Source organism: Cydia fagiglandana, chromosome 20 (genome assembly GCF_963556715.1).
Source record: "Cydia fagiglandana chromosome 20, ilCydFagi1.1, whole genome shotgun sequence".
Lineage (NCBI taxonomy): Eukaryota > Metazoa > Arthropoda > Insecta > Lepidoptera > Tortricidae > Cydia > Cydia fagiglandana.
The window spans coordinates 14,828,042-14,852,834 of NC_085951.1; the positions used below are offsets into that span (position 1 = coordinate 14,828,042).

The window sequence follows — 24,793 nt, forward strand, 5'->3', positions numbered from 1 at the left end:
GCGCCGTATAGCGAATTATCTTGGTCCTCCCATGAGTATGGATGGAATTCATGGAGTAGATGTTATAGCTGATGACGGGTCTGCTAGTGAAGAGCCACAACTTTTGATAGGTGGTGACTATTGTTATTCATTTTACAGAAAAGAAATGATATTGCTGAAGGATCACTTATATTTAATTAACACAGATTTTGGCTGGACAATTGCCGGCAAGGTCCTACAAGAAGAGAATAACAATACACTATCTGTCATCATGTACTGCCAATGCCAAGATTCAGTAATACCCTATTTTGTAACACCAGACTTGCCACTCCGGGAACCAGACATCAGGTTTCTTTGGGCCTTAGAAAGTATTGGGATTGTAGACTCTCCTAAAATAACTAGAGAGGAAGAAGCAATCAAACATTTTAACGAAACGGTCAAATATGAGGATAAGAGATATCAGGTGAAGTGGCCCTGGATAATATACCCACCTGACTTGCCCACTAATTATGGTCTTGCTTATGGGAGACTGTCGAGCTTAATTAGAAGATTAGAACAAGATGCCATGGAAGAGTATGAAAGCATTCTGAAAGAACAACTGGCCGCAGGGGTTATAGAAGTTATAGATCCTTCGGAAATTGATTCTAAGACACATCCTGTTCACTATCTTGCCCATCATATTATCCTTCCAAAGGGAAAGAAAGGGCGTGTGGTGTACGATGGTTCAGCTAAACTTAAGAATAGTAAGAGCCTCAATGAATGCATGTACAGAGGACCTTCGATGCTTGAAGACTTGACCGCTCTCCTTTTGAGATTCAGAGTCAACAAAATTGGAATAACAGCAGATGTTGAAAAGGCCTTTCTTCAAGTAGGGTTACAACAGGAGGATAGAGACGTGACCAGGTTTTTATGGCTTAAAGACCCCAAACAAGGAGTGACTGAGAAGAACCTTCTCCATCTGCGCTTCTGTCGTGTCCCGTTTGGGGTAATATCTAGCCCATTTTTGTTGACGGCTACAATTCGACATCATTTGTCAAAGGGGGACCAGAACCTTATGTCGAAAATAGCAGAAAGAACCTACGTGGACAACCTAGTCACTGGAACAGACACGTTAGAGGAAGCTCGTGATCTTGTAAACAAGACTAGGGCGACGTTCACAGAATTGTCGATGAATATAAGAGAATGGACATCCAACAACAAACTATTGTTGAAAAGTATACCAAAACAGTTTCGATCAAAAGACACTGAATCAACAAAGGTATTAGGACTCAACTGGCACATGGGAAAGGATACACTGAAGCTAAGGGTAGGTGATGTGCTCTCAGACACAAAGCAAGACAAAACAACTACAACAAAACGAGGAATATTGCGAACTCTTGCTTCATTATATGATCCTTGCGGATTAGCGGCACCCTTAATTTTGCCTGCGAAGCTCCTCCTTCAAGAATTATGGAAAAGGAAAGAAAAATGGGATTCTCAATTGCCAGAGGACTTAGAGGAAGAATGGCAGAAGGCAGTAAGTGCTATAAAGACTGCGGCTGAAATAGAAATTCCTAGACATGTTGGCCTGTCACCAAATGAAGACACAGAATGTGAACTTCATTGCTTCACTGATGCATCTAAAAGAGCCTACTCAGCTGTAGTATATCTGAGGTTAGTAAATAAGAAAGAAAAGAGCACTAAAGTGATGTTCATCATGGCTAAATCTCGGGTTACCCCGATAAACCACACAGAAGACCTCAAAATACCAAAATTAGAATTACTTGGATTTGTCATCGGAAAGCGACTCTTAACTTATGTAAAGAGCACCCTTAGAATAGAGTTGAAACGACTATGCCTTTGGTCCGACAGTGAGATAGTTTTATACTGGATGAAATCAGAAAAGTTATTGCCGCCATTCGTCTGCAGAAGAATAAACGAAATTAAACAAAATAAAGATATAGAGCCTAGATATGTCAATACAGAATTGAACCCTGCAGATCTAGCAACACGACCGGAACTTTGGCACACGAAGAAGGAATTGTGGTTCAATGGACCTCAATTTCTTTCGCTGAGTGAGGAGGGCTGGCCGAAGTTGCAAGAACACAGCCAGTCAGCTCTTTTCGCAGGAACCGATTCGACAACGGATACCATGGAGATGGACCTATCATCTCAAGCAGAAGAATCAATCGGAGGAACCATAGAACAGGAAAATACGGAAGGAATGACAATACATATAGAGAATATAGAAGACAATGGCCAGATGCAGGTTTCGGCTACCGGGGTTGATACAAATTGCACAGAGATAAAGAATTTACAAAAATTATACTTTCCACAAGAGGCAGCAGGAAAGAAAACAAGCCTATCAAGGAATTTAGGACTATTTGTGGATATGGATGGATTATTAAGATGTAAAGGTCGGCTTATGAACACAATGTGTTCATATGACACCAAATATCCGATACTGATACCTAAGAACTCAGAATTTACAGACAGACTGATCCTGGAGACTCATCAGAAGTACTACCATGTGGGAGCCCCACATACACTAAGCATTATTCGCCAGAAATACTGGATTCCTCAAGGAAGAGCTAAGGTCCAGCGAATAATTAGAAAATGCCAGCAGTGTATTAAACACGGAGGTGGTCCCTACAAACTTCCGCCCACACCAGCACTGCCAGCAGAACGTGCTAATTATAGTGCTCCTTTCACATATACCGGAATCGACTATTTCGGGCCAATCTTTGTCACGGAGGACGGACACATGAGAAAAAGATGGATTTGTCTGTATACATGTCTGGCTGTACGCGCAATTCACATGGAAGTAGTTAAGGATTTAACTGCAGAGGAATGTTTACTTGCAATGAGAAGATTCATATCTACACGAGGAAAACCAGAACTCATAGTCTCGGACAATGCATTACAGTTTAAATTAACTGCAGAATTATTGACGAACACATACTTCGTGGACAATAAGATAAGGTGGAAATTTATCCCTCAGCTCAGTCCATGGCATGGAGGGTTTTATGAAAGGCTGGTCGGCGTTGTGAAGAATTGCATGAAGAGAACCTTAGAGAAGAGAGTTCTAAATGACTCACAGCTAGGTACAGTTGTGAAAGAAATCGAAGCTGTGGCGAACTCACGTCCACTTACTTGTGTTGGGTCTGATATAGAATATGTTTTACGGCCGGCAGACTTTCTAACCTACGGGAAATGTATAGCGATTGAACCTTCTATACAAAATCCTCATCCAGGTGGTACAGTCACAAAAGAAAATCTAATTGAAGGATGGAAGAAGGGTAGAGTGATCCTAGAAGAATTTAAAAGAATGTTTCTGGGACAATACCTTTGCAGTCTACGTGAAAGGTACCAACATTCACACAAGGAACCCCGAGTTAAAACTAACCAAAGCCCTCATATTGGTGACATAGTCCAGATTAAAGGTGACTCTAAAAATAGAGAGAACTGGAAGGTGGGAAAGATCATCAGTTTAGAACGAGGTGCCGACGGAGAGTGCAGAGTTGCAAAGGTCAATGTTGAAGGAAAGGAATTTATAAGGTCGATAGGTCACTTATATCCACTAGAGGTGGAAGAAGATACACTAGAAGATCCAAGAACCGAAGAAAGAATCCTAGAAAATCCAGATGTAAGGGAGACAGAGGAATCTTCACTACAGGAAATCCCAGAGATATCTGAAAGAGAAACCAGATGTCCTGAAAGGGAATCAACAGAACAGATGCCACAAGAAATTGCAGTAGAGGATGATGTTAGATTGGAAACCAATGGTTCAGACGAAATGCTCACTCCCGTAGAACGTGTGCAGAGAAATGGCAGTGTTGAGCGTGCTAACGTGGTGACTGAAGGTGACGAAGAGGTAGAGAGAGTAGAAACTGTGTCAAATGCGAATGAAGAAAGAATTAGGAGAGCAGCTGCTGTCCGGGCGAGAGAAAGGATTGCCCAATGGACTAGCCAGCTGATAGCCCTGCTATAGAAACTCGCGCCGCTGGGGAATGTCGCGACGTACGCGATCCTCAACAAAATAGCAGGTAAGTGTATGCCTTGGACAGTTTTAATTGTTTATACTGGCAGCACTGACAGAATGTTTTTAAAACGGTTAACGAATCTTTGACAGTAGGAGGAAGAAGAGATTTTTTCCCCAACGGAACAATGTTCGCGTGGCGGGAAGTAAGTTGAATAGAAAGAAAGAAGACCTGCGGGTTTAAATCGGTGAGTGTTAGAAATATAGTCTCATCTGTGATTGTATTAGAGAGATGAAGGGATAATTAAGAATGAAGAATGAGAATTAGAATAGAAACAGCCAAGAATAAGCCAAATGGTTGTGAGTGGACAGGGTCGGGCTATAAGGGGAGTTGTGGAGGCCCGCGGCGGAGAAAGAATCTCCGCCAAACAATCAGAATAGAATTTACGTTGTATCAGAATCTAAAATGAGTATAAATTTGGAAATCACTTCATCTCTCACTCTGTAGTATTATGTTGTATATTTTCAGATATATATCTTGTCGTTATGTCTCGTTAGAACTCAGGCATGGTTGATACTTTGGTTGTCAACCTTGCATATGTATAGACGTCACGACACCTGTAAGAGTACATCAATCTCGTTCATAGTTTGCTATTGAATAACTTACCATTATACCTAATGAGATCATAATATTTACTACAGTTAACTTGTTTTATAGACATATTTAAACAACTGTGTTTAATAAATATCACAGGTAAGTAGGCACTACTTAAAAGTATCAACTTATTTACAGGTAAAAGAAGTGTGCACTCTGTCAGTCTGATAAAGTAATGAAAAATCTGAAGAAGTCACCGGTATATGCAGTCATTGCATAAGCAGTTTGCTCAATATTGGCTTTGAGCATAACGATTTGGCCTCCAGGTAAAAATATTGCATTAAATTATAGTCACCATCATGTTATCAATAATTAGTTGACGTAAGCTGAACTTCATAGAATGAAAGTTTCATTTATGTCAACTAATTATTCAGTATAGTTATCCAGGTTGGATTCTATACCTACCTGTTCTTGACGCTCCGGTTTCCAGTGCTCCCAAAAATGCACTGTTGGCTATTTGTAACTCCGCTAGTTGCCTGTAGGCTGCAGTGCTTAATATCAGATGGGCAGCACTAAACTTGTCTTGTCATTGTCTGGTATTAAAAAATACCTTTTAATTTTATTCTACATAAGAACCATTAATTACCAATATTATTTTTGAACTTCTTTGAACTAGGTACATAGCATGTAAGTACCTATGAATATCTACTTTATAAAAATTGTACACTTTCATTAGAACAATATTGCAAACACATGAAAATCATAAATATGTGCAAAATAGGGTCCTACTTTCCTTTTAGTTTCCTTTTTAGAACTCTCAAAATGATTTGCTATTTATGGAATTTATATGAACATTTATTTTCTAATAATAATCTGGTGTTTTATTTTATGCATGGTATGGTGTGACATAATTTATTTTAAGTACAGGAAACATCCCTATTAGACTGCCATCTGATATGTCTAGATACATTTAAGATTTTATTGCATTGTAATAAGAAAAATGGAATTCTGAGTATTTCAATATAGATACAGTCGCCTCCAATAATATGTTACTCTTCGAAGGCAGCAAAAATGTGACATGCTCTTATGGGCCTTTGTCGTGTAACATATTATTGCAGGTGACTGTACATCATTAATAACAATTGTACAAACCTTAACAAGTCAAAAAATATATTTAAGTAGTAAAATAAAACACCAATTAAATTAGAACAATTTTATTACTTCAACCTAAATCAAGGTTTCCATTTTGATGTTTTTTTTTTCTTTTAGGTTTCTTGCTGATTTCCTGCTGGGACTTGCAGTGTACGGAGTCAGTTACACTTCTCCGACCAATATTCACAGCTGTTCGCAGGCCACAGCTTTTCTTCCAAAGCCTGGAGTTATTCAACAGTAACAGTGGCTAAAGATGGTACTTTCAGGATCTGAAAAGATGCAATAATTTGAATAAAAGTATTTTTGTATTCAACAATTTTCTTTAATTTTTAGCTTATGATGTAGTTATGGTAAACTAAGTATCATTTGAAGCTATAGACAGAGATCAATATGACTTCATTCATTACCTATTAGGTACTATAATATGATATCATTGTACATTGACCTTGCAAACTCTCTGGAATAGATGTCCAAACTGTCTGATGAGATATAGATTAGCCAACTTAATTATAACCAACTGTACGCAGAAAACATCTTATTTTTAATCAGCAGGTACACAGTTATTTAAATACTGCCTAATTTGTGAACCATCCTTCCCCGTAGTAAGTAGGTTGGCTAGGTGGCCGAGTATAATAACCATTGCATTGTTCCATGCATAAATAGCATTACAAAATTATTACTAACAAAAGTTGCACCTACAAGTAAACTCGCGACACAAAGGCTTGTTACAATAAAACATCACTTGTACATATAATTATCATTTGGTTCCATTGTATGGTTAAGAAATATAATACCTATATTAGGTAGGTATGCATAATTTTAAACAAATACACCAAGCTCCACAAAGCACGGATAGATTTACCAAATTTATAAGTTTTATAACCTTTAAATAATGTCAAAGCTGTCAATGCAAGTGTCATTGTTAACACGTTCAGATACAACATTTTATGTAGTTACCTATGTCTATAATATATTATAAATAGATGGTCATGCCCAAAATTTGAACTGTACCTAGAGTTATCATCAAAATCGCTGCAGACTTTTCTTGGTCTAACTCTAAACACTGCAGGTATGAGGTAAACAAGAAAGTATAGGACATTGTTCATACCTGATTTAGTGAGTTTGAATGGACCTTGGTTTTGTTGACCCGTTGTGAATTTCTGCCGCAACCAGAATAAATTAGTGTGAACTCATGAACCATTATTCAATGGTTCTTCTTGCGGAGGCGACTGGAGGCCTGGTACGGTATCTGGCTTCGACTTCTTCTTTTCGCTAATTATGCACTTCGGCTAGAACCCCACTTCTTTCGACTCCATTCCACATAATATTGAAACTAAAAGCAATAAGAGATAGGTATATCAACATTGCAGTGACCTCATATTATTACTTATTGCTGTATAGGATACTTGTCTGTAAACGTAGTTACTTACCAAGTTTTATAAAATTACCGGCCATGCAGCAATCTTTGTTTATTTTTGTGGCACAGAAGCTATTTTAATATGAGATAATTCCGAAAATTAGTCAAAATAGTAAATCAACTTTTTCATGATATTACGATTGGCCGCTAGTGCTGCTGTCAAACTTTTTTTTTAAATTAATGTTCAGCCATATTTTTGTCTATGATGTGCCAAGATGCCAACATAACGCGTCTAATCTGCTTATTAGTTAAGAAGCCCCTAATAAACGTTTATAAATCATGGTTCTTATCAACGGCTTATTAAGCCTAAACAGTGGATTAGCTAATAAGCTGATCATTCCTCATTTAAGGATTTTTTATGAATACGGCTGTAATTTTTTTTATTTTTTTTTATGTTTGTTACTCCATATCTCCGTCATTACTAGATCGATTTTGAAAATTCTTTTTTTGATTGAATGTATATGCATACAGATTGGTCCCGTTTTTGTCAAAACCCAGTTCTGATGATGGGATCCATGAGGAATCGAGGGAACTCCTCAAATCTTAAAGGCATACATATAGTGATTTTTGGGTTTTTATCAACAAATCAAGCATATACACCCAAAAAAGTGACATTTGATGAAGTGGAACTGCTGATGATGATCAGAACGGAACTCTTTAACGACGCATAGTTCACGGTTGGCGATTTGTCCTCTTCGTTATGTTTGTTAAGCAAGTTAAGTTTTTAAGCCACATTTTTGTCAAGCTCGAGTTCTGATGATGGGATCCATGAGGAATCAAGGGAACTCCTCAAATCTTAAAGGCATGCGTATAGAGATTTTTGTATTTACATCAGAAAATCAAACATTTTCATTAAAAACTGTTGCATTTGATGAAGTGGAACTGCTGATGATGATCAGAACAGAACTCTTCAACGACGCATAGTTCACGGTTGGCGATTTGTCCTCGTCGTTATGTTTGTTAAGCAAGTTAAGTTTTTAAGCCACATTTTTGTCAAGCTCGAGTTCTGATGATGGGATCCATGAGGAATCAAGGGAACTCCTCAAATCTTAAAGGCATGCGTATAGAGATTTTTTTATTTACATTAGAAAATCAAGCATTTTCATTAAAAACTGTTGCATTTGATGAAGTGGAACTGCTGATGATGATCAGAACAGAACTCTTAAACGACGCATAGTTCACGTTTGGCGATTTTTCCTTTTCGTTATGTTCGTTAAGCAAGTTGTTTTTAAGCCACATTTTTGTCAAGCTCGAGATCTGATGATGGGATCCATAAGGAATCGAGGTAACTCCTCAAATATTAAAGGCATACGTATAGATTTTTTTGTATTTTCATCATAAAATCAAGCATTTACATTAAAAACTGTCGCATTTGATGAAGTGGAACTGCTGATGATGACCAGAACAGAACTCTTCAATGACGCATGGTACACGTTTGGTGATTACGAATTTCGATTTTGACTTGGACTGGGACCCGGACTCGGACTCATACCCGGATCCAGTTCGGACGGATCCGGTTTGGACCCGGACCTGGACTCGGACCCGGATTCGGACTCGGACTCGGAACCGGACTCGGACCCGGACTCGGACCCGGTCTCGGACCCGGACACGGACCCGGACTCGGACCCGGACTCGGACCCGGACTCGGACTCGGACTCGGACCCGGACCTTGATCCAGAAAACCACTATGATACCTTAACTAAATAAACAACTATGATTACCTACCATAAAATTAATGTAGGTATAAAGTACGATGATGCCAATCTTACTAGCCCCTCCCGCTTAAACCCCCGTACACCGCACGGCATGCGCCATTAAGTGGGTTAGGTTAGGTTTGAACTGCGATCCTCACAGAACCGAACAAGGATTAGGTTAGGTTAGAACTGCGAGCCTTACAGAAACGAAATGCTACTTGAAAAGTGGGTTTGATTAGGTTCGAACTGCGATCCGCACAGAACCGAACTGCTATCTGAGGAGTGGGTTAGGTTAGGCTAGAACTACGACCCTGATGGCTCCTCTTCACGATGGGCCAACGCCGGCCACTCCAAGGGACGCATTTATGCGTTAGAGGGAGCAAGTGATATTGCTATCTCATTCTACCGCATGGCTGCGTCCCTTGGAGTGGCCGGCGTTGGCCCATCCTGTAGAGGAGCCATTATACAGAAGCGAAATGCTAGTAGAAAAGTGGGTAGTTTTACCTCCTTTTCTACATAGTGTACCATCTACAGTAATCTTTCATCGGCCCCCATGGAAGTCGGTTTTTTTTTCTTAAAAATTATTCATGTGAAAGTTAATACTATATGTAGAAGGTGGCGACTGTTTATCAAAGGCGATTCGACACAGGGACCGGAACCGGTTTTATATACTCATATTATGTTTATATACTCCAAATGTAGGACTAAGCTGTGTTTTAAGGTAACGACGTTTTCGTTCCCATACAAAAAATACCGGTATGCTGCGATCGCTGATTCGACATATTACCCTGTAGGTAGTCAAATTGTAATTTTAGGTAAGTACGCTTTCTGTGGCTATGCTCACTTGCCAATCACGCGTCTGATTCATTGATCTGTTACCCAAAATCAAATAATAGGGATTGTACGGGCGCGAGTGCTACGTGTGATAAAAAGCGATTTTTAAATATCTTCATTGAAATACCTACTGTGAATCGTATTCGTCCTGCAAATAACAATAGGTGGTTCCGTTTCAATCCGCCAAGTATAATACGTAGAATAGAATGGAAATAGCTGCAGTACCATGTAGCTATATTTCGTAATACAATGGCAAAACCATGTATAATATACCGCCGTCATCCGCTGAACGTGTTTAATGACCCACAACTTTGTAAGCAGTATTAGTTCACAAAACATTGTTTCACGCGACCCAACTGTTTACGATCGCTTCATTGGCATAGCAAAAGTAGGTGTGAACGTGGTGTGAATACAAACTAAAACCAAACAAAACTAACTTTTATTCCAATTAAAACCAGCGGCTCTGTGAGCTGTAGACCTCGTGAGCTTAACTTAAAATTGAAAAATTTTATTGTTCTGCCATTTCAAAATTTAACAAATAATAAACCGGTACTTAAAAAAAAATTAATCATCGATCCTGGCTCAAAAAGTTTCACGAGAATCGGTACCTAATTATCTATTGAGTATTGCGACCTAAGGAAAACATCCCAAAACCCAAAGCATATGGCAAATATAAGCTGAAACTGAGACCTTCGCTCGCTCGGTCAACTAAAACTAAACTGAGCTAAACCCAACTGTCACGTAATACACAATAAAGTCGGAAGATGGCGTTTTTACGAGCAAACTTCGGCCATAATCCGAGGATATACGACGGGTATTACTGATATTGTCTGATATTAATTTTGAAGATTAGCTGGCTTCTGTTTACTTAGATCTTCGTGCTGATACATTGTAAGCTGAAATGAAAACTTAAGACAAAATCCACAACAAATGGGGCACTATCTATGAAAAGGGACCTTATTGTCGATGGCGCTTACGCCGCACAGCGTCGCGCGGCATTGTATTTATATCGGAGCATCGTTCATAATGGCGTAAACGCCATCGACAATAACCTTTTCATAGATAACGTCACAAATAATTAAAGCTGCACAGCGTAATTTGGACCTAAAATAGGTTTTCGACTCGACTATAAAAGGAAAAGCAGATTTTGCGCGAATACGAGGGTCTATTCTATTTTTTAAGAGACGGCACTGATAGTGGTAATTCTATGAAATCATGACGTTTAAAATAACACATGCTGCTATGCTATCAAACACAGCGATGCAGAGTTAGCTTCGCCTGACTATGTGTAAAAAGTTATACTAACTTATTAGTTAGTATAACTTTTACACGGACGGTACGGTATTCCGTACAGTCAAGATAAAGTGTTTTGTGTAGGGACAAAACTTGGGACAAACGACATCCGACCGGCGCCAGATACCGTCGGCAGATATGTCCGGTTTGTGAGCTTTTTGCTGACTGTACTGTCGGTGATCTGGCCCAAAGATGTAATAACAGACAAATTGCAGGTGACTTTGCAATAAGTAATAATTTATACAAGGAAGCGCTCGAAATTTTAATAATTACTTAAATGTAAAATGGTCCACTGATTAACAGTCCGCCGGACGGTATCGGCCTGTCAGTTGTTCGGAGCTGTCAAATTTTTGTTCTAACTGACAGGCCGATATCGTCCGGCGGCCTGTTAGTCAGTGGTCGGCTTAAGTAATAATAAGCTTGGGCCTTGCCCCGCTGCCTGCAGCACCGTAGGTTAGGTTTTTTTATAACATGTTTATATGTATTTTTTTATTGTATTGTGTTTTTATATTCGTATTATAAATAACCTAACCAAAGATATTAAATGAATAAAGGGAATAATAATGTTGGTTGTATCAGTATGCTTATAGCGGCCCATGTTTTAAAACCAAAAATGCATTGAGTGACCCACCCTGGTAGGTAGGTACATAAAGAATGTTGTGAAAGAGAGTAGCAAAGTGTTAGTAACTAGAAATCCGTAATTTCTGCTTTCTCCTTCGGGAAATAGACGTTGATATTAATTATGTATGTAAATGTACAACCCACGCTTGTAGATAAGGAATGCAAATGTTACTTGCTCTTAAGGTAGTCATTAATTCTTAATGCTATTCATCATCATCATCATCATCTCAGCTATAAGACGTCCACTGCTGAACATGGGCCTCCCCCTTATGGGGGGTGAATGCCATAATCGCCACGCTTGGCAGGCGGGTTGGCGATCGCAGTCGAGTACACCGAATTTGAGGGACGCTGCTGCCCGTCCACCGGTGGTCTTGGACGTAGTTTAAGGACATACCCGGGTCCGGGTCTTAATGCTATTACAGCTAAGTAATATGTAGCTAAAAAAAGATTCAGTTAGGCAGAAAGTATAAAACTTTTTTTATATACCACGTCGGTGGGAAACAAGCATATGATCCGCCTGATGGTAAGCAGTTACTGTAGCCTATGGACGCCTACAACTACAGGGGTGTTACTTGCCTTACATAAAAAAATCTATACACAAATGGTTGTGGAATATCTGAATTTTTTAAATGATATCATAGATTTAGGCTCTGAATCTACTGCGAAAATCGAAAGTAATCTGTATGTGTGTGATGTGGCTAAAAAGAAAGTTAAGTAAGGGTGTAATAACCGCCCAGGGCGGCAAAAGTGAATTATACGCGGTATAATCCAACACGTCGAGATTTACCCGAAAATGTCGGCAATGGAGGGCGATATTCCCGCCATAACTCTCGCACGCACCATTTACCCCCGCTCGGCTTTTCTGCGTTATAAGCTAAATTAAAGAATGAAAAACTGGCCGAATAAATTTCAGGATGTCGATTCCAATTCAACAATTTGTAATGGCTTTGAACTGGTTTTGATACGACCTTGATTGACTATTTGGCTAGCCGATCCCACTATTAATTTTGTAAGTGTGGACGCTAGATGCGATAGACGCTAATTTATTTTATGATCGAATTGGCAATCCGATTGTCCATGGACTGGCCTACTAAATAATTCCATGGTTTCCAATCACAAAAAAAAACAAAACCAGTGTTGCCCCCCTAAACAAATAAATCTACCAATGGCAAACTGCCGACACTGGCTGCGTAGTAAGTAGGTAACAATCTAATTTAGTTAAAGTAATGGAATCCTTTCCGGGTAAATAGGGGTAAGCCAGGGGAGTTTTATCAGGGTCCGCAGTATAATAAAAGCCGTGTGTTTTTATTACGCTTTATGTTGAGCATAAATTGGTGGCTGTTTGGCCGACGCCTTTGCCACTTAACGGCACGTGGTAGAAATAAAATGGTGTATGAATTATTTACCATACCATTAATGTGGCTTATCTTGTTCATAAAGTTTTAAATATTTTACATGTGTGCTATAAAAACCTTGTTATTGCGTTGTAAAAGTCCTAGTAGGTTATTTACACGTTTAAATACCTATTTGAAAATATTTCAGATAATAGTTGTACAAGAGTATCATAATTGTCAAGTGCCTACTACAATCAAAGAATAGACAATAAGTTTAGTCATATAATTATAAATAATAACATTAATTAGTAGTAGTACGAAATTAGTACGCTGATAAAACAGGAAAGCTCTAAAATTTGAGGTAGGTAGGGCCTACCCTTAATATTACACTGCTTTACCATTAATATTCTTCGCCAATAAATATGTTTCCTATTTTTATTTTTCATATGTAATAAGTATAAGAGAGTTGTCTAGCTGTCCCAATGTTTTGTATTATGGGTAAAACGTTGGATCATATCCATTGCCCACTTGGGCTTGTCCCATATTACCGCGTGCCCGGCGTCCCGGACCAGCACCTCCACCAACCTCCCCCCCTGCTTGGCGTACCCCGCTACCTCCCCGTCCACGCGCCAGATCGAACGCTTCGCGGTCTTGTACTCCTCAGAACCACTGAAGTTCAGCTTCTGCAAGTAGTTGAGTGTCAAGGGATAGGCAAATAAAATGTCCAACTGTCCCGTGTAAACCAAACAATAATAGTGATTCAATAGCTCAGACAACCACGGAGCGACTGACTTCATTATATCTGCTTGTAAAATCTTCTTCAATAAGGAACTGTCATGGAACGTCAGATTTCCCACGTGGATAGCTTTTCGAAAAGCGTATTGTTTCAATATAAACTGGAATTCAGCTTTAACATTAGAATCAACTTCTTTAAATTCTGTGTGTAAGAGATTATAATATTCATCGAATCCAGTAAAATTGTTGAATAAGGAATTATCTTCGAGAATAAGAGCGGCATAAGTGTTGAAGGCTTGGATCCACTGGCCGTTTCTAATATAATTCACTGTCTTAGCTTCGTATTCTTCAAATATTTTTCGATGATTTAAATCAATAAGACCTATTTGATATAAGAACTCCCCGTAATTTAACTGGTTTTCAGGATCGGTCATACCATTACCGATAGCTAAACCTTTGAGGTTTATTTTGATTTTCGCTGTGGGGTTCTTCTTGTGAATAGCGTAGCCTAGAGCCGGGACATACTTCCCGCCGTATGACTCTCCCGCGATGAAGAACTCATTCCGCTGCAGCCCTGGGAAGAGCTGGAAGAACTGAGTCAGGCTGGAGTACAGATGTTCAGCGATTTGTGTCTCATTTGTGCAATAGCCATCGTTATGTTTAGTGAAGCTGAAGCCAGCGCCCACTGGGTTGTCTATGTAGATCATATGGTGGTTCAGAACCCAATTGTGCTCTTTGGGTATGAACGTGTGGTTCTTCAGATAAACCGGTCCATTTCCCATAAAGATATTGATCAGACCTGAACCGCCTGGTCCTCCTTCCAACCACAAGATGACTGGGTCGTTGTCCCTTTCAGTGGACATGCTCGGAAAGTACCAGAAGAAGTGATTGGAGTCGTAGGTTTTGTCGACGGTGAAGAAGCCGGCATAGCTCTCGACGTGTAGGTCGTGGAGGAGCGGCACGCGCGCCAACCGCCGCGCCTCAGTCACGTCACCGCGCTCGAGGAGTGGAGTAAGGAATAGTGGTTCACTTGAGTCACCGTCTGCATTTGCCCGTAATATTACAATTTGCAGAACAATGTTTAGAAAAAGGCACTTTTTCATTTTGACTGCTTGTTGCTTAAAGTTGATAGTAAATGAAGGACCGGAAAGGCAAGGTGGTGTTTATAAATGTAATAAGTATTATTTTGTACGTGTTTGACACATAGTTTATTTTATTGAATACAAGTCAACGATAGATCATTTTAATAGGACAGCTTAGGTATAGTTAATAAAAATACATATTAGGTACTTATATATATTTTTGGTACTGTTTTGCAAAACTTTATATAACAAATACTTCACAAATTGCGATGCTAAACAAGAGACTTGTTTAACTGTCCCAATGTTTTGTATTATGGGTAAAACGCTGGATCATGTCCACAGCCCACCTGGGCTGGTCCATTGGGACCCCATGTCCCGCGTTCCGGACCAGCACCTCCACCAACCTCCCCCCCTGCTTGGCGTACCCTGCTATCTCCCCGTCCACGCGCCAGATCGAACGCTTCGCCGTTCTGTACTCCTCAGAACCGCTAAAGTTCAGCTTCTGCAAGTAATTGAGTGTTAGAGGATAAGCGACTATAATGTCCAGTTGCCCGCTGTAGATCAAGCAATGATAATGGTCCAAGAGCTCAGACAACCACGGCGCGACAGACTTCATCATATCTTGTCTTAAATGTTCATGTGGTACAGATCCGTTATGAAATGTAAGATCTCCCACATGGATCGCGTTTCGAACAGAGTTATTTTTCAAAACACTCTCATATTCTGTTTTTAAATGTGCAAAATATATTTTAGGATCCAAGAAATTGTAATAGCTATCAAATCCAGTGAAGTTATTAAAATAACAATCGGGCCCCGCAAGTAATTCGACAACAATATCTTCCGCTTCTATCCACTGACTGTTTCTAATATAATTCACGGCCTTTGCTTCATTTTTCTCGAATATTATCCGTTCATTGAGATCTATGAGTCCTATTTGGTACAAAAAACTTCCGTATAGGAGCTGATGTTCAGGATTAACCACACCATTACCGATAGCTAAACCTTTTAGGTTTATTTTGGTTTCAGCTGTGGGGTTCTTCTTGTGAATAGCGTAGCCTAGAGCCGGGACATACTTCCCGCCGTATGACTCTCCTGCGATGAAGAACTCATTCTGTTTCAGCTCTGGGAAGAGCTGGAAGAACTGGGTCAGGCTGGAGTACAGATGTTCAGCGATTTGCGTCTGATCGGTGCAGTAACCTTCCGAGTGCTTGGTGAAGCTAAATCCAGTCCCCACTGGGCTGTCTATATATATCATATGATGACTCAGCGCCCAATGGTGCTCTCTGCGCTCAAACGTGTAATTTCTTATGGCAACCGGTCCATTCCCCATGAATACATTAATCAGCCCCGAAGTTCCCGGTCCTCCTTCCAACCAGAAGATGATTGGGTCGTTTTCTCTGTCAGTGGACATGCTCGGAAAGTACCAGAAGAAGTGATTAGAGTCGTAGGTTTTGTCAACGGTGAAGAAGCCGGCGTAGCTTTCGATGTGCAGGTCGTGGAAGAGAGACACGCGCGCCAGCCGCCGCGCCTCGGCGACGTCGCCACGCTCGAGGAGCGGCGTCAGGAACAGCGGCTCACCGGGTCCACAGTCGCCATCCTCCAGGTTAACCTCCGGGTTACAATGAGTAAAGATTTTATGCGAAAATAAGGCCTGTAGAAGGATAGCCAATAGTTGCTTCACCATTATTATTAATAAATTAAATTAAGGAATGTCTCGCATTCACTGATACTTGTTGAAGTCTGACAGTAAATGGATCACTAGAAGCATAACAATATTTTAAAAATAAATAAATAACAACATTTTATAACCGTTTGTTAATTATTTGTCTTTTGTCATAGTTTTTAATGAATAATACCTATTCAGCAGAGGCGATAGTAAAATTAACGGTATATTTTTAAACAAGTGACCATAAATTGTTCAGTAATATGACATTTAAACATGCAATTAATAATTTAATTAAATTACAAACAAATAATTTAATAAAATGTCAAATAAATAAACTAAACAATAGGGATGTTTAAGTAACTATTATTAGTCTATTGTCTCTAACCAGAATCACGCATAATTCAACGCTTGCTTTTCAATTTCATGCTGTAACATTAACGTCATAAAAACAAAAGAAAATGCGTCCAGGTATGTAATAAAATGTGGCATGTGTACCTATAGAAATTACCTCCATGAAGCTTCATTACGTTACTTAACAGCCTTTAGCAAACAAGAGTCCTAGTAATGGTGAGTCTATTTGCATTTTTCATACTGCAAGTATTATTGTGGCAATGCTTAGTCTACGGCGATCCGGAGGTTCGACTACAGGATGGAGATAGTGGCCCAGGTGAGCCGCTGTTCCTGACGCCACTCCTTGAGCGTGGTGACGTGGCGGAGGCGCGGCGACTGGCGCGCGTGCCGCTCTTCCACGACCTGCACGTCGAGAGCTATGCCGGCTTCTTCACCGTCGACAAAACCTACGACTCCAATCACTACTTCTGGTACTTTCCGAGTATGTCCGCTGACAGAGACAACGACCCAGTCATCGTCTGGTTGGAGGGAGGACCGGGGTCTTCGGCACTAATTAACTTATTCGTGGGAAATGGACCAGTTTCTGTGAGAAATCACACTTTCGAGCGTAGAGAGCACCATTGGGCGTTGAGTCATCATATGATATATATTGACAGCCCGGTTGGTACTGGATTTAGCTTCACTAAGCACCCGGAAGGTTACTGCACCGATCAGACACAAATCGCTGAACATCTGTACTCCAGCCTGACTCAGTTCTTCCAGCTCTTCCTAGAGTTGAAACAGAATGAGTTCTTCATCGCGGGAGAGTCATACGGCGGGAAGTATGTCCCGGCTCTAGGCTACGCTATTCACAAGAAGAACCCCACAGCGGAAACCAAAATAAACCTCAAAGGTTTAGCTATTGGTAATGGTTTAACTGATCCTGAAAACCAGTTACTGCATGGACAATATTTGTATCAAATAGGTCTCATAGATCTCAATGAACGAAAAATATTTGAGGAATATGAAGGTAAAATTTTAAATTATATTAAGCATGATAAATGGAGAGAAGCATATGATACTTTTGGTATTCTAATTGAGAGACCTGGTTCTTATTTCAGAAATTTTACTGGGTTTGATAGTTATTACAAATTCCTAGATTCTAAAGTATACTTTTTACCTGGCATTAATGAATTTCAGTATATGTTGAAAAATAATGCTACTCGAAAGGGAATCCATGTGGGAGATCTGACATTTCACAACGGATCTGTAGTGTTTAATAATTTAAAACAAGATTTAATGAAGTCAGTCACCCCGTGGTTGTCTGAGCTCTTGGACAACTATCACTGTTTGATCTACAGCGGGCAACTAGACATTATAGTGGCTTATCCCCTGACACTCAACTACTTGCAGAAGCTGAACTTCAGTGGTTCTGAGGATTATAGGACGGCTCGGCGTTCGATCTGGCGCGTGGACGGGGAGATAGCGGGGTACGCCAAGCAGGGGGGGAGGTTGGTGGAGGTGCTGGTCCGGAACGCGGGGCATCTGGTGCCAGCGGACCAGCCTGAGTGGGCCTTGGACATGATCCAGCGTTTTACCCATAATACTAAACGTTGGGACTGTTAGACAACGCCATTTTTTACATCTTTTATATATTGTTATTTTAAAGCGATTAATGTAAGTTCTTAAGAAATTATTAAACACATACAAAATGATTTATGGCTGATCTATGAATGACACCTACCTATCATAAAAATAAGTTACACGTGTAACAAAAATGTTCTGTATTTAAACACATTCAATATCTTTCTAGTTCCTTATTTACTGTCAGACTGCAGCAACGACCAGTCAAAATGACTAAGTGTCTATTTGTGGCTATTGTACTACAAATTATATTATTACGTGCACTCTGCACATGTCTGGAGGTTCAAACAGAGAATGGAGACAGCGGCCCTGGTGAACCCCTATTTCTTTCACCGTATCTCGAGCGCGGTGACGTGGCTGAGGCGCGGCGGTTGGCGCGCGTGCCGCTCCTCCACGACCTACACGTCGAGAGCTATGCCGGCTTCTTCACCGTCGACAAAACCTACGACTCCAATCACTTCTTCTGGTACCTGCCCAGCATGTCAGCTAACATAAACGATGACCCCGTTATCTTGTGGTTGGAAGGGGGTCCTGGCGGTTCAGGAATGTCCAACGTGTTTATGGGAAATGGTCCTGTTGCTCTGAAGAACCACACGTTTATACCCAAAGAGTACCACTGGGTTCTCAACCACCATATGATCTATATAGATAACCCAGTAGGCGCTAGCTTTAGCTTCACCAAACACAAGGATGGTTATTGCAGAAATGAAACACAAATCGCTGAACATCTGTACTCCAGCCTGACTCAGTTCTTCCAGCTCTTCCCAGAGCTGCAGCGGAATGAGTTTTTCATCGCGGGAGAGTCATACGGCGGGAAGTATGTCCCGGCTCTAGGCTACGCTATTCACAAGAAGAACCCCACAGCGGAAACCAAAATAAACCTTCAAGGTTTAGCTATCGGTAATGGTATGACCGATCCTGAAAACCAGTTAAAATACGGGGAGTTCTTATATCAAATAGGTCTTATAGATTTAAACCAGCGAAAAATATTTGAAGAATACCAAGCTAAGACAGTGAATTATATTAGAAACGGCCAGTGGATTGAAGCCTTCAACACTTATGCCGCTCTTATTCTTGAAGATAATTCCTTATTTAACAATTTCACTGGATTCGCTGAATACTCTTACTACAATTACTTACATACCGGATTTAAAGAAATCGAATCGAATGTTTCAGCTGAACTCAAATATATATTGAAACAAAACGCTTTTCGAAAAGCAATCCATGTGGGAAATCTGAAATTCCAAAATGGTTCCTTATTGCGAGAGATTTTGCAAGCAGATGTAATGAAGTCAGTCGCTCCGTGGTTATCTGAACTGTTGGACCATTATCATTGTTTGGTGTATATTGGACAGTTGGACATTATAGTCGCTTATCCTCTGACACTCAACTACTTGCAGAAGCTGAAGTTCAGTGGTTCCGAGGAGTACAGGATGGCTCGGCGTTCGATCTGGCGCGTGGACGGGGAGATAGCGGGGTACGCCAAGCAGGGGGGGAGGTTGCTGGAGGTGCTGGTCCGGGACGCCGGGCACGCGGTAATATGGGACAAGCCCAAGTGGGCAATGGATATGATCCAACGTTTCACCCATAATGAAAATCATTGGGATAACTAAACACATGTGAATTGATATTGATGAAAAGATAAACCAAAACAAGATTCGGCTTTCCTACTGACAATTTTTGATGCCCTTCTATTAATAAGATAACATCTATCTCAATTATTGATAAACAATGTCACCATAGACATTTAGATCAGAATTTAAGACATGTCTGCGGTTCTTCTGTGTAGTCTACATGGATTTTAAATCCGTCTACATAGAGAGGTTAAAACCGAACAGACAAGACCAGAGAATTGCATTATGCAGAAGCTTGATTAGAGCGATAACGCTCCATTACACGCGCTTTGATGTCGCGCCTCTGTCGCGGTTACAGTGGTTACCAGGTGTGAAAAAATGCATGGTAGAGTTACTATGAAAGAATGTAGGAGGAAAAAAAAACAGGAAAACTGTGATCGGTGAAAACGGTTATTTTTTTAAAAGAGAGACCAAAGTAGATTTTTGCTGCGAATGTTAAAAAGATTCCGTACTTTAAAGTTTCTCGAGCATAGCTAGCTAACTGATAATTTTGGACACCAACTTTGCCACTTCTTGCTGATACTGTCTTCAACTTAAGCGTCTTACTTTAAACGTTTAACCTATCGAAATATGCAAATACGTGGAGGTACTTTAGGGGTAAAAAACTTCCCCGCTTTTCCCAATTCCCAACGCGAATTGTATCACGAAATGGAGCTGGTTAAAATTTTACAAGATCGTATCACCTGTTTTCTTATAGTTCCGGTACTTGGTGTGCATTCCCGTTGCGGGTGCAAGTGAGACGAGCTCTCGGTTAAACTGGAGTAGCGTGGCCTTGAGATTCGCTACTAGACGCTAAACATTGTTTTTCTATCCAAGATCCGTACAAGAATCTACTTTGTATTTTTTATTTAGGATTCTAATTAGGTGAATTAGGAAAAAAAAAATTGTAATTTAGGTTTTATTTTTATTAATTTAGTATAATTTTAGTTTATAAGTTTTTATACAACATTTATATCTTCTTTTCTATGAATTAGGATGCTTGAAATACGGTGACATTTTTAATGATGAAGAAGGTAACCCTATGAACGCTATACGTCATAAAAATTAGCGTCATTCACACGCCAACGTCATACGCGCAAGCAAATTAGTGTAAACCAACTTGCAAGTGTGGGTTACTTTGACGCCTTTGACAGCGTACGCCATAACACTTATATGTGTTTATGGCGCTGCGGGCACGACTAGTTACGGCCCCTTTAGGTGTTCTTAGCGTTAAAAAGGTTAATTTGACACTGGTTCGTCAAAGCGCTTGACTCATACAAGTCTCATTGTATATAGGAATAAGTGTAGGTAGGGGGTATGACGTCACCGTCGCGCCGGCTACCTGTCTGCCCCCTCGGTATAGATAGGGGTTCTGGAAATAGGTGCGCCGTTTATTGGTAATTGTCAGGGTATGGAATTGAATAGAAGGGAGACTTCGAAAAACCGGACAAGTGCGAGTCGGACTCGCCCACCGAGGGTTCCGTACTTTTCAGTATTTGTTGTTATAGCGGCTACAGAAATACATCATCATCTATCACGGTTCGTGAGATACAGCCTGGTGACAGACGGACGGACGGACAGCGGAGTCTTAGTAATAGGGTCCCGTTTTACCCTTTGGGTACGGAACCCTAAAAAGGCACAAGTAATGGTGTTATTCATAAACGCGCTGCAACCCTCATTAATAGCTATCGTTTATTTGATATTGTGTATGTAAGAGATGAGATACAGCCTGGTGACAGAGAGATGGACAGACAGACAGACGGACAGTGGAGTCTTAGTAATAGGGTCCCGTTTTTACCCTTTGGGTACGGAACCCTAACAACTTTTCTTTTTGCAGTCGGTTAAACAAAATCCAAGCATTGAATTTCACCGCCGCCGCTTTTGTGAACGAAACAAAAAACGGCCAAATGCGAATCGAAATCTGAACCTCTCTTAGGCCCCGTTCGCACGGCAGCTTTTTCAACGCGCGTTAAAAAAGCGTTTGAATGACGCAAATGGATAACCATGTATGTATTCACACGAAGGCGGTTTTTAAGCGCGGCGCTTTTTTATCGAGCACTGTTCGATTTTCGGCGTTGAGCGTTGGCGTCAAATTGAATAGAACATACGGAACTCTGTGTATCTGTTCTCACAAGCGTTAAAAAAGCGTCGGCGCTGCTGTCAGTTGGCTGTCAAGTGTCAATTTTTGGTGTCAATCGTCAAGATTATTATTAGTTTCACCTTAAAAATGTCAACTTATGCTTACAAATTCCTGAAATATTCAAGCTATATTCAAATAATACATCGTAATAGCAAATAAAGTATGGTTTTGCTGAGATGCGTACGTGGCAGTACGACTCACAAGTGATTTTTAAGCGTTCATATGAACACAAATATTGGAAACGGTAAAAAAGCGCCAACGTCGGGTTTTAACGCAACGCTTTTTAAGCTGTCGTGCGAATGGGGCCTTACTTTAAAAAAATAAAAGTGCTCGCAGGGCAACAGAAATTACATAAACTGCCTATTTAGCTGTTTTTCGCGAACCTTAACTTTCAACAAATTAATCTTTTTTTCAAGTTAATTGGTCCTTTCAACTGGCCGTGTTTATTTTTAATATTTTTAATTACACTTCTTAAATTGTAATAACAGCTAATTAATTTTCTGGATTTATTATGGATATAATATTTCAGTGTCAAAAGTGACGTTTCTGGTTGTCGAAATGTCACTTTATTCGTTATTAATGTTATTATTCAATTTCCATCTAATAAGATTTTTAGAAGCTTAAGAAATTTTTATATAGATTCTGGTACAGTCTCGATAATTTCCAATTTCCTTCTTTTAGGCAACGGCTATTTTTTAACATTTTCCGATTTGCTCATCAGCATTCAAGGAGCCGCGATCGTCCGCTCCTGTTTCAATAAATCGAGATTTTACATCGTCCCCTCCTGCTGTTTTACATATCGCTGCACACCTGAGAAGTTACGGGGATTTAAGTAGATTTCGTTTTCTTCCGAAATTAACACCGATTTTGTGTAAAGTTGGAAATGTTGGATGAACCAAATTGAGCATTATATTGACTAATCACCAGTGATCGTACATTTTCAACCCTAATAATGGTTAATTAGCGTTAATTACGTTAATATTAACCTTAATTTACCATTTCAATTGAAATTGCTGCACCAAAAATGCTGTAAAATGTACGATCACTGCTAATCACTAAAGCAAAAATGCGAAAGCTTATTAGGGTAGCACCTAAATTGTAAGGTATGAGATGGGATGAAAAACTTCCTACAAAATATTTTCTACCAGGTTGTTATAGAGATCGTTTAGGTTTAGCAGTTAAATGTGAGATATTGATTATATTAATTTAGGTACGTAGGTATTTTAAAGAATCACAGTACAAAAATTGAAGGCAGCCGCGAAGGCAAAATTTATCCATAAATGCATGCGCAATAACTGTGTTTGTGGATGTGTTGAAATGTTGAACTGATTTTGTTTTTACATGTAGAAAAATTAAACCCTAGGGGCCAGGGGCCACTTGCGCCCAGCCAGCGCCAGGGTTAAGGCCCCCCACATCTGGCGTCTTTCGAGCGTCTGCGTCTACAATTCTATGGCCGCTGCTCGACGCAACGTCGACGCAGCGTCGACGCAACTGCGCAGCGACGTCATTTTCCATAGCGCTGACCAGACGCCGACAGACGCCGACACTCGAAAGACGCTAGATGTGGGGGGGCCCTTAGCCAACTAAGCCTGGCCGCAGACAGTCGGAATTTTCCGTACGGAATGACATGTGCAAGCGAGACAGCGCTATGCATTTGTAGAGTGAAGTCCCGTTCCCACCCGTCATCCCGTGCAGAAACAGAATGAAAATTCCGAAATTTCGGGTTAAACTGTACTGTATTTAAACGGTTTACTCCGAGTTAGTTGGCTAACCCTAAACGCGCAAGAGGCCCTAAGACTGAACATAGGCTACGGAAAAATAAAGACTATACTGGGTCAAGCAGATCTTGTCATATCAGTAGAAAAAGGCGGCAAATTTGAAAAATGTATGCGCGAAAGGATATCGTCCCATACAAAATTTTAATTTCGCGCCTTTTTCTACTGACAAGATTTGCTTGACCATCTATAAATCACATGCAGGCCATTGCATGCGCAGTCACGGGCACAGCCAGTAGTAAAATATAACAGAATTAAAAAGAAATGGTAGTTATTTTCTTTGTTAAAATCCGTAGATTCAATGAAGGTGGAACGAGCGAGTTGTTGAATATTTCATGACCAGGCTTAGATCATTTCTTCCGGTTTATTACCTTCGTTACGGATAATGGAATCTAGGAGTGGAACGCAAGAATAATTAATAAAAAGAATAAATAATAATAATTCAAGGATTGTATTTATTTAAGTGCATTAAAAGAGAAGAGATACTTGTCTCTTGTTTAAGTAACTTAGATTCGGACCAAGCTAACTCTGCATAGCAGTTGCAATGAATGACAGAATGTGGTTATGAAATTATGACAGTTACAATGACACCCACTCACTTTGATCTATTCAAATCAATGCAAAGTTAGCTTAGACGGACTTTAGGTGCTTAAGTATCAGTCACCTGCAATAATATATTACTCTTAGAAGAACGACAAAAATATGTGACACGCTCTTATGAGTTATGGCTCTACAAATAAGATCGTGTCAGATATTTTTGCGGTCTTTGTTGTATAACTTATTATTGCAGGTATACTGTACATAGGTATAATACAAGAATAATAATATAATATAAATTCTAACGAATTTATTCATCATACATTTATTGTTTTTTTTCCAGCTTTTTGATTTCCTTACGAAGTAAATCGAACTTCTTCCTCGCGTTATCCCG

General features: G+C 40.0%; 6 protein-coding genes and 1 long non-coding RNA gene across 7 annotated transcripts in view; 3 read left to right on the plus strand and 4 right to left on the minus strand.

Annotated features, from left to right (window-relative positions):
- LOC134674703 (nucleoredoxin-like) overlaps window positions 1-24,793 on the minus strand; it is a 68,751-nt gene that overhangs the window by 9,791 nt on the left and 34,167 nt on the right. The window lies entirely within an intron of this gene.
- Window positions 714-4,551, plus strand: LOC134674649 (uncharacterized). Its single transcript, XM_063532769.1, has 2 exons — window positions 714-4,004; window positions 4,091-4,551. The coding sequence occupies exon 1, from the start codon at window positions 743-745 to the stop codon at window positions 3,947-3,949; it is 3,207 nt and encodes a 1,068-aa protein (XP_063388839.1). The 5' UTR covers window positions 714-742; the 3' UTR covers window positions 3,950-4,004; window positions 4,091-4,551.
- On the minus strand, window positions 5,731-7,462 carry LOC134674651 (uncharacterized). Its single transcript, XR_010099649.1, has 3 exons — window positions 7,115-7,462; window positions 6,793-7,017; window positions 5,731-5,953 (listed from the first exon to the last, which is right to left on the minus strand). It is a non-coding gene; the product is annotated as an uncharacterized LOC134674651 (long non-coding RNA).
- LOC134674833 (venom serine carboxypeptidase-like) lies at window positions 13,348-14,715 on the minus strand. Its single transcript, XM_063532985.1, has one exon. It carries the CDS (start codon window positions 14,713-14,715, stop codon window positions 13,348-13,350), a length of 1,368 nt encoding a protein of 455 aa, XP_063389055.1.
- Window positions 14,984-16,378, minus strand: LOC134674834 (venom serine carboxypeptidase-like). The gene has a single exon (XM_063532986.1). It carries the CDS (start codon window positions 16,376-16,378, stop codon window positions 14,984-14,986), a length of 1,395 nt encoding a protein of 464 aa, XP_063389056.1.
- On the plus strand, window positions 16,925-18,354 carry LOC134674835 (venom serine carboxypeptidase-like). The gene has a single exon (XM_063532988.1). It carries the CDS (start codon window positions 16,925-16,927, stop codon window positions 18,314-18,316), a length of 1,392 nt encoding a protein of 463 aa, XP_063389058.1. The 3' UTR covers window positions 18,317-18,354.
- On the plus strand, window positions 18,544-19,947 carry LOC134674836 (venom serine carboxypeptidase-like). The gene has a single exon (XM_063532989.1). The coding sequence runs from the start codon at window positions 18,544-18,546 to the stop codon at window positions 19,945-19,947; it is 1,404 nt and encodes a 467-aa protein (XP_063389059.1).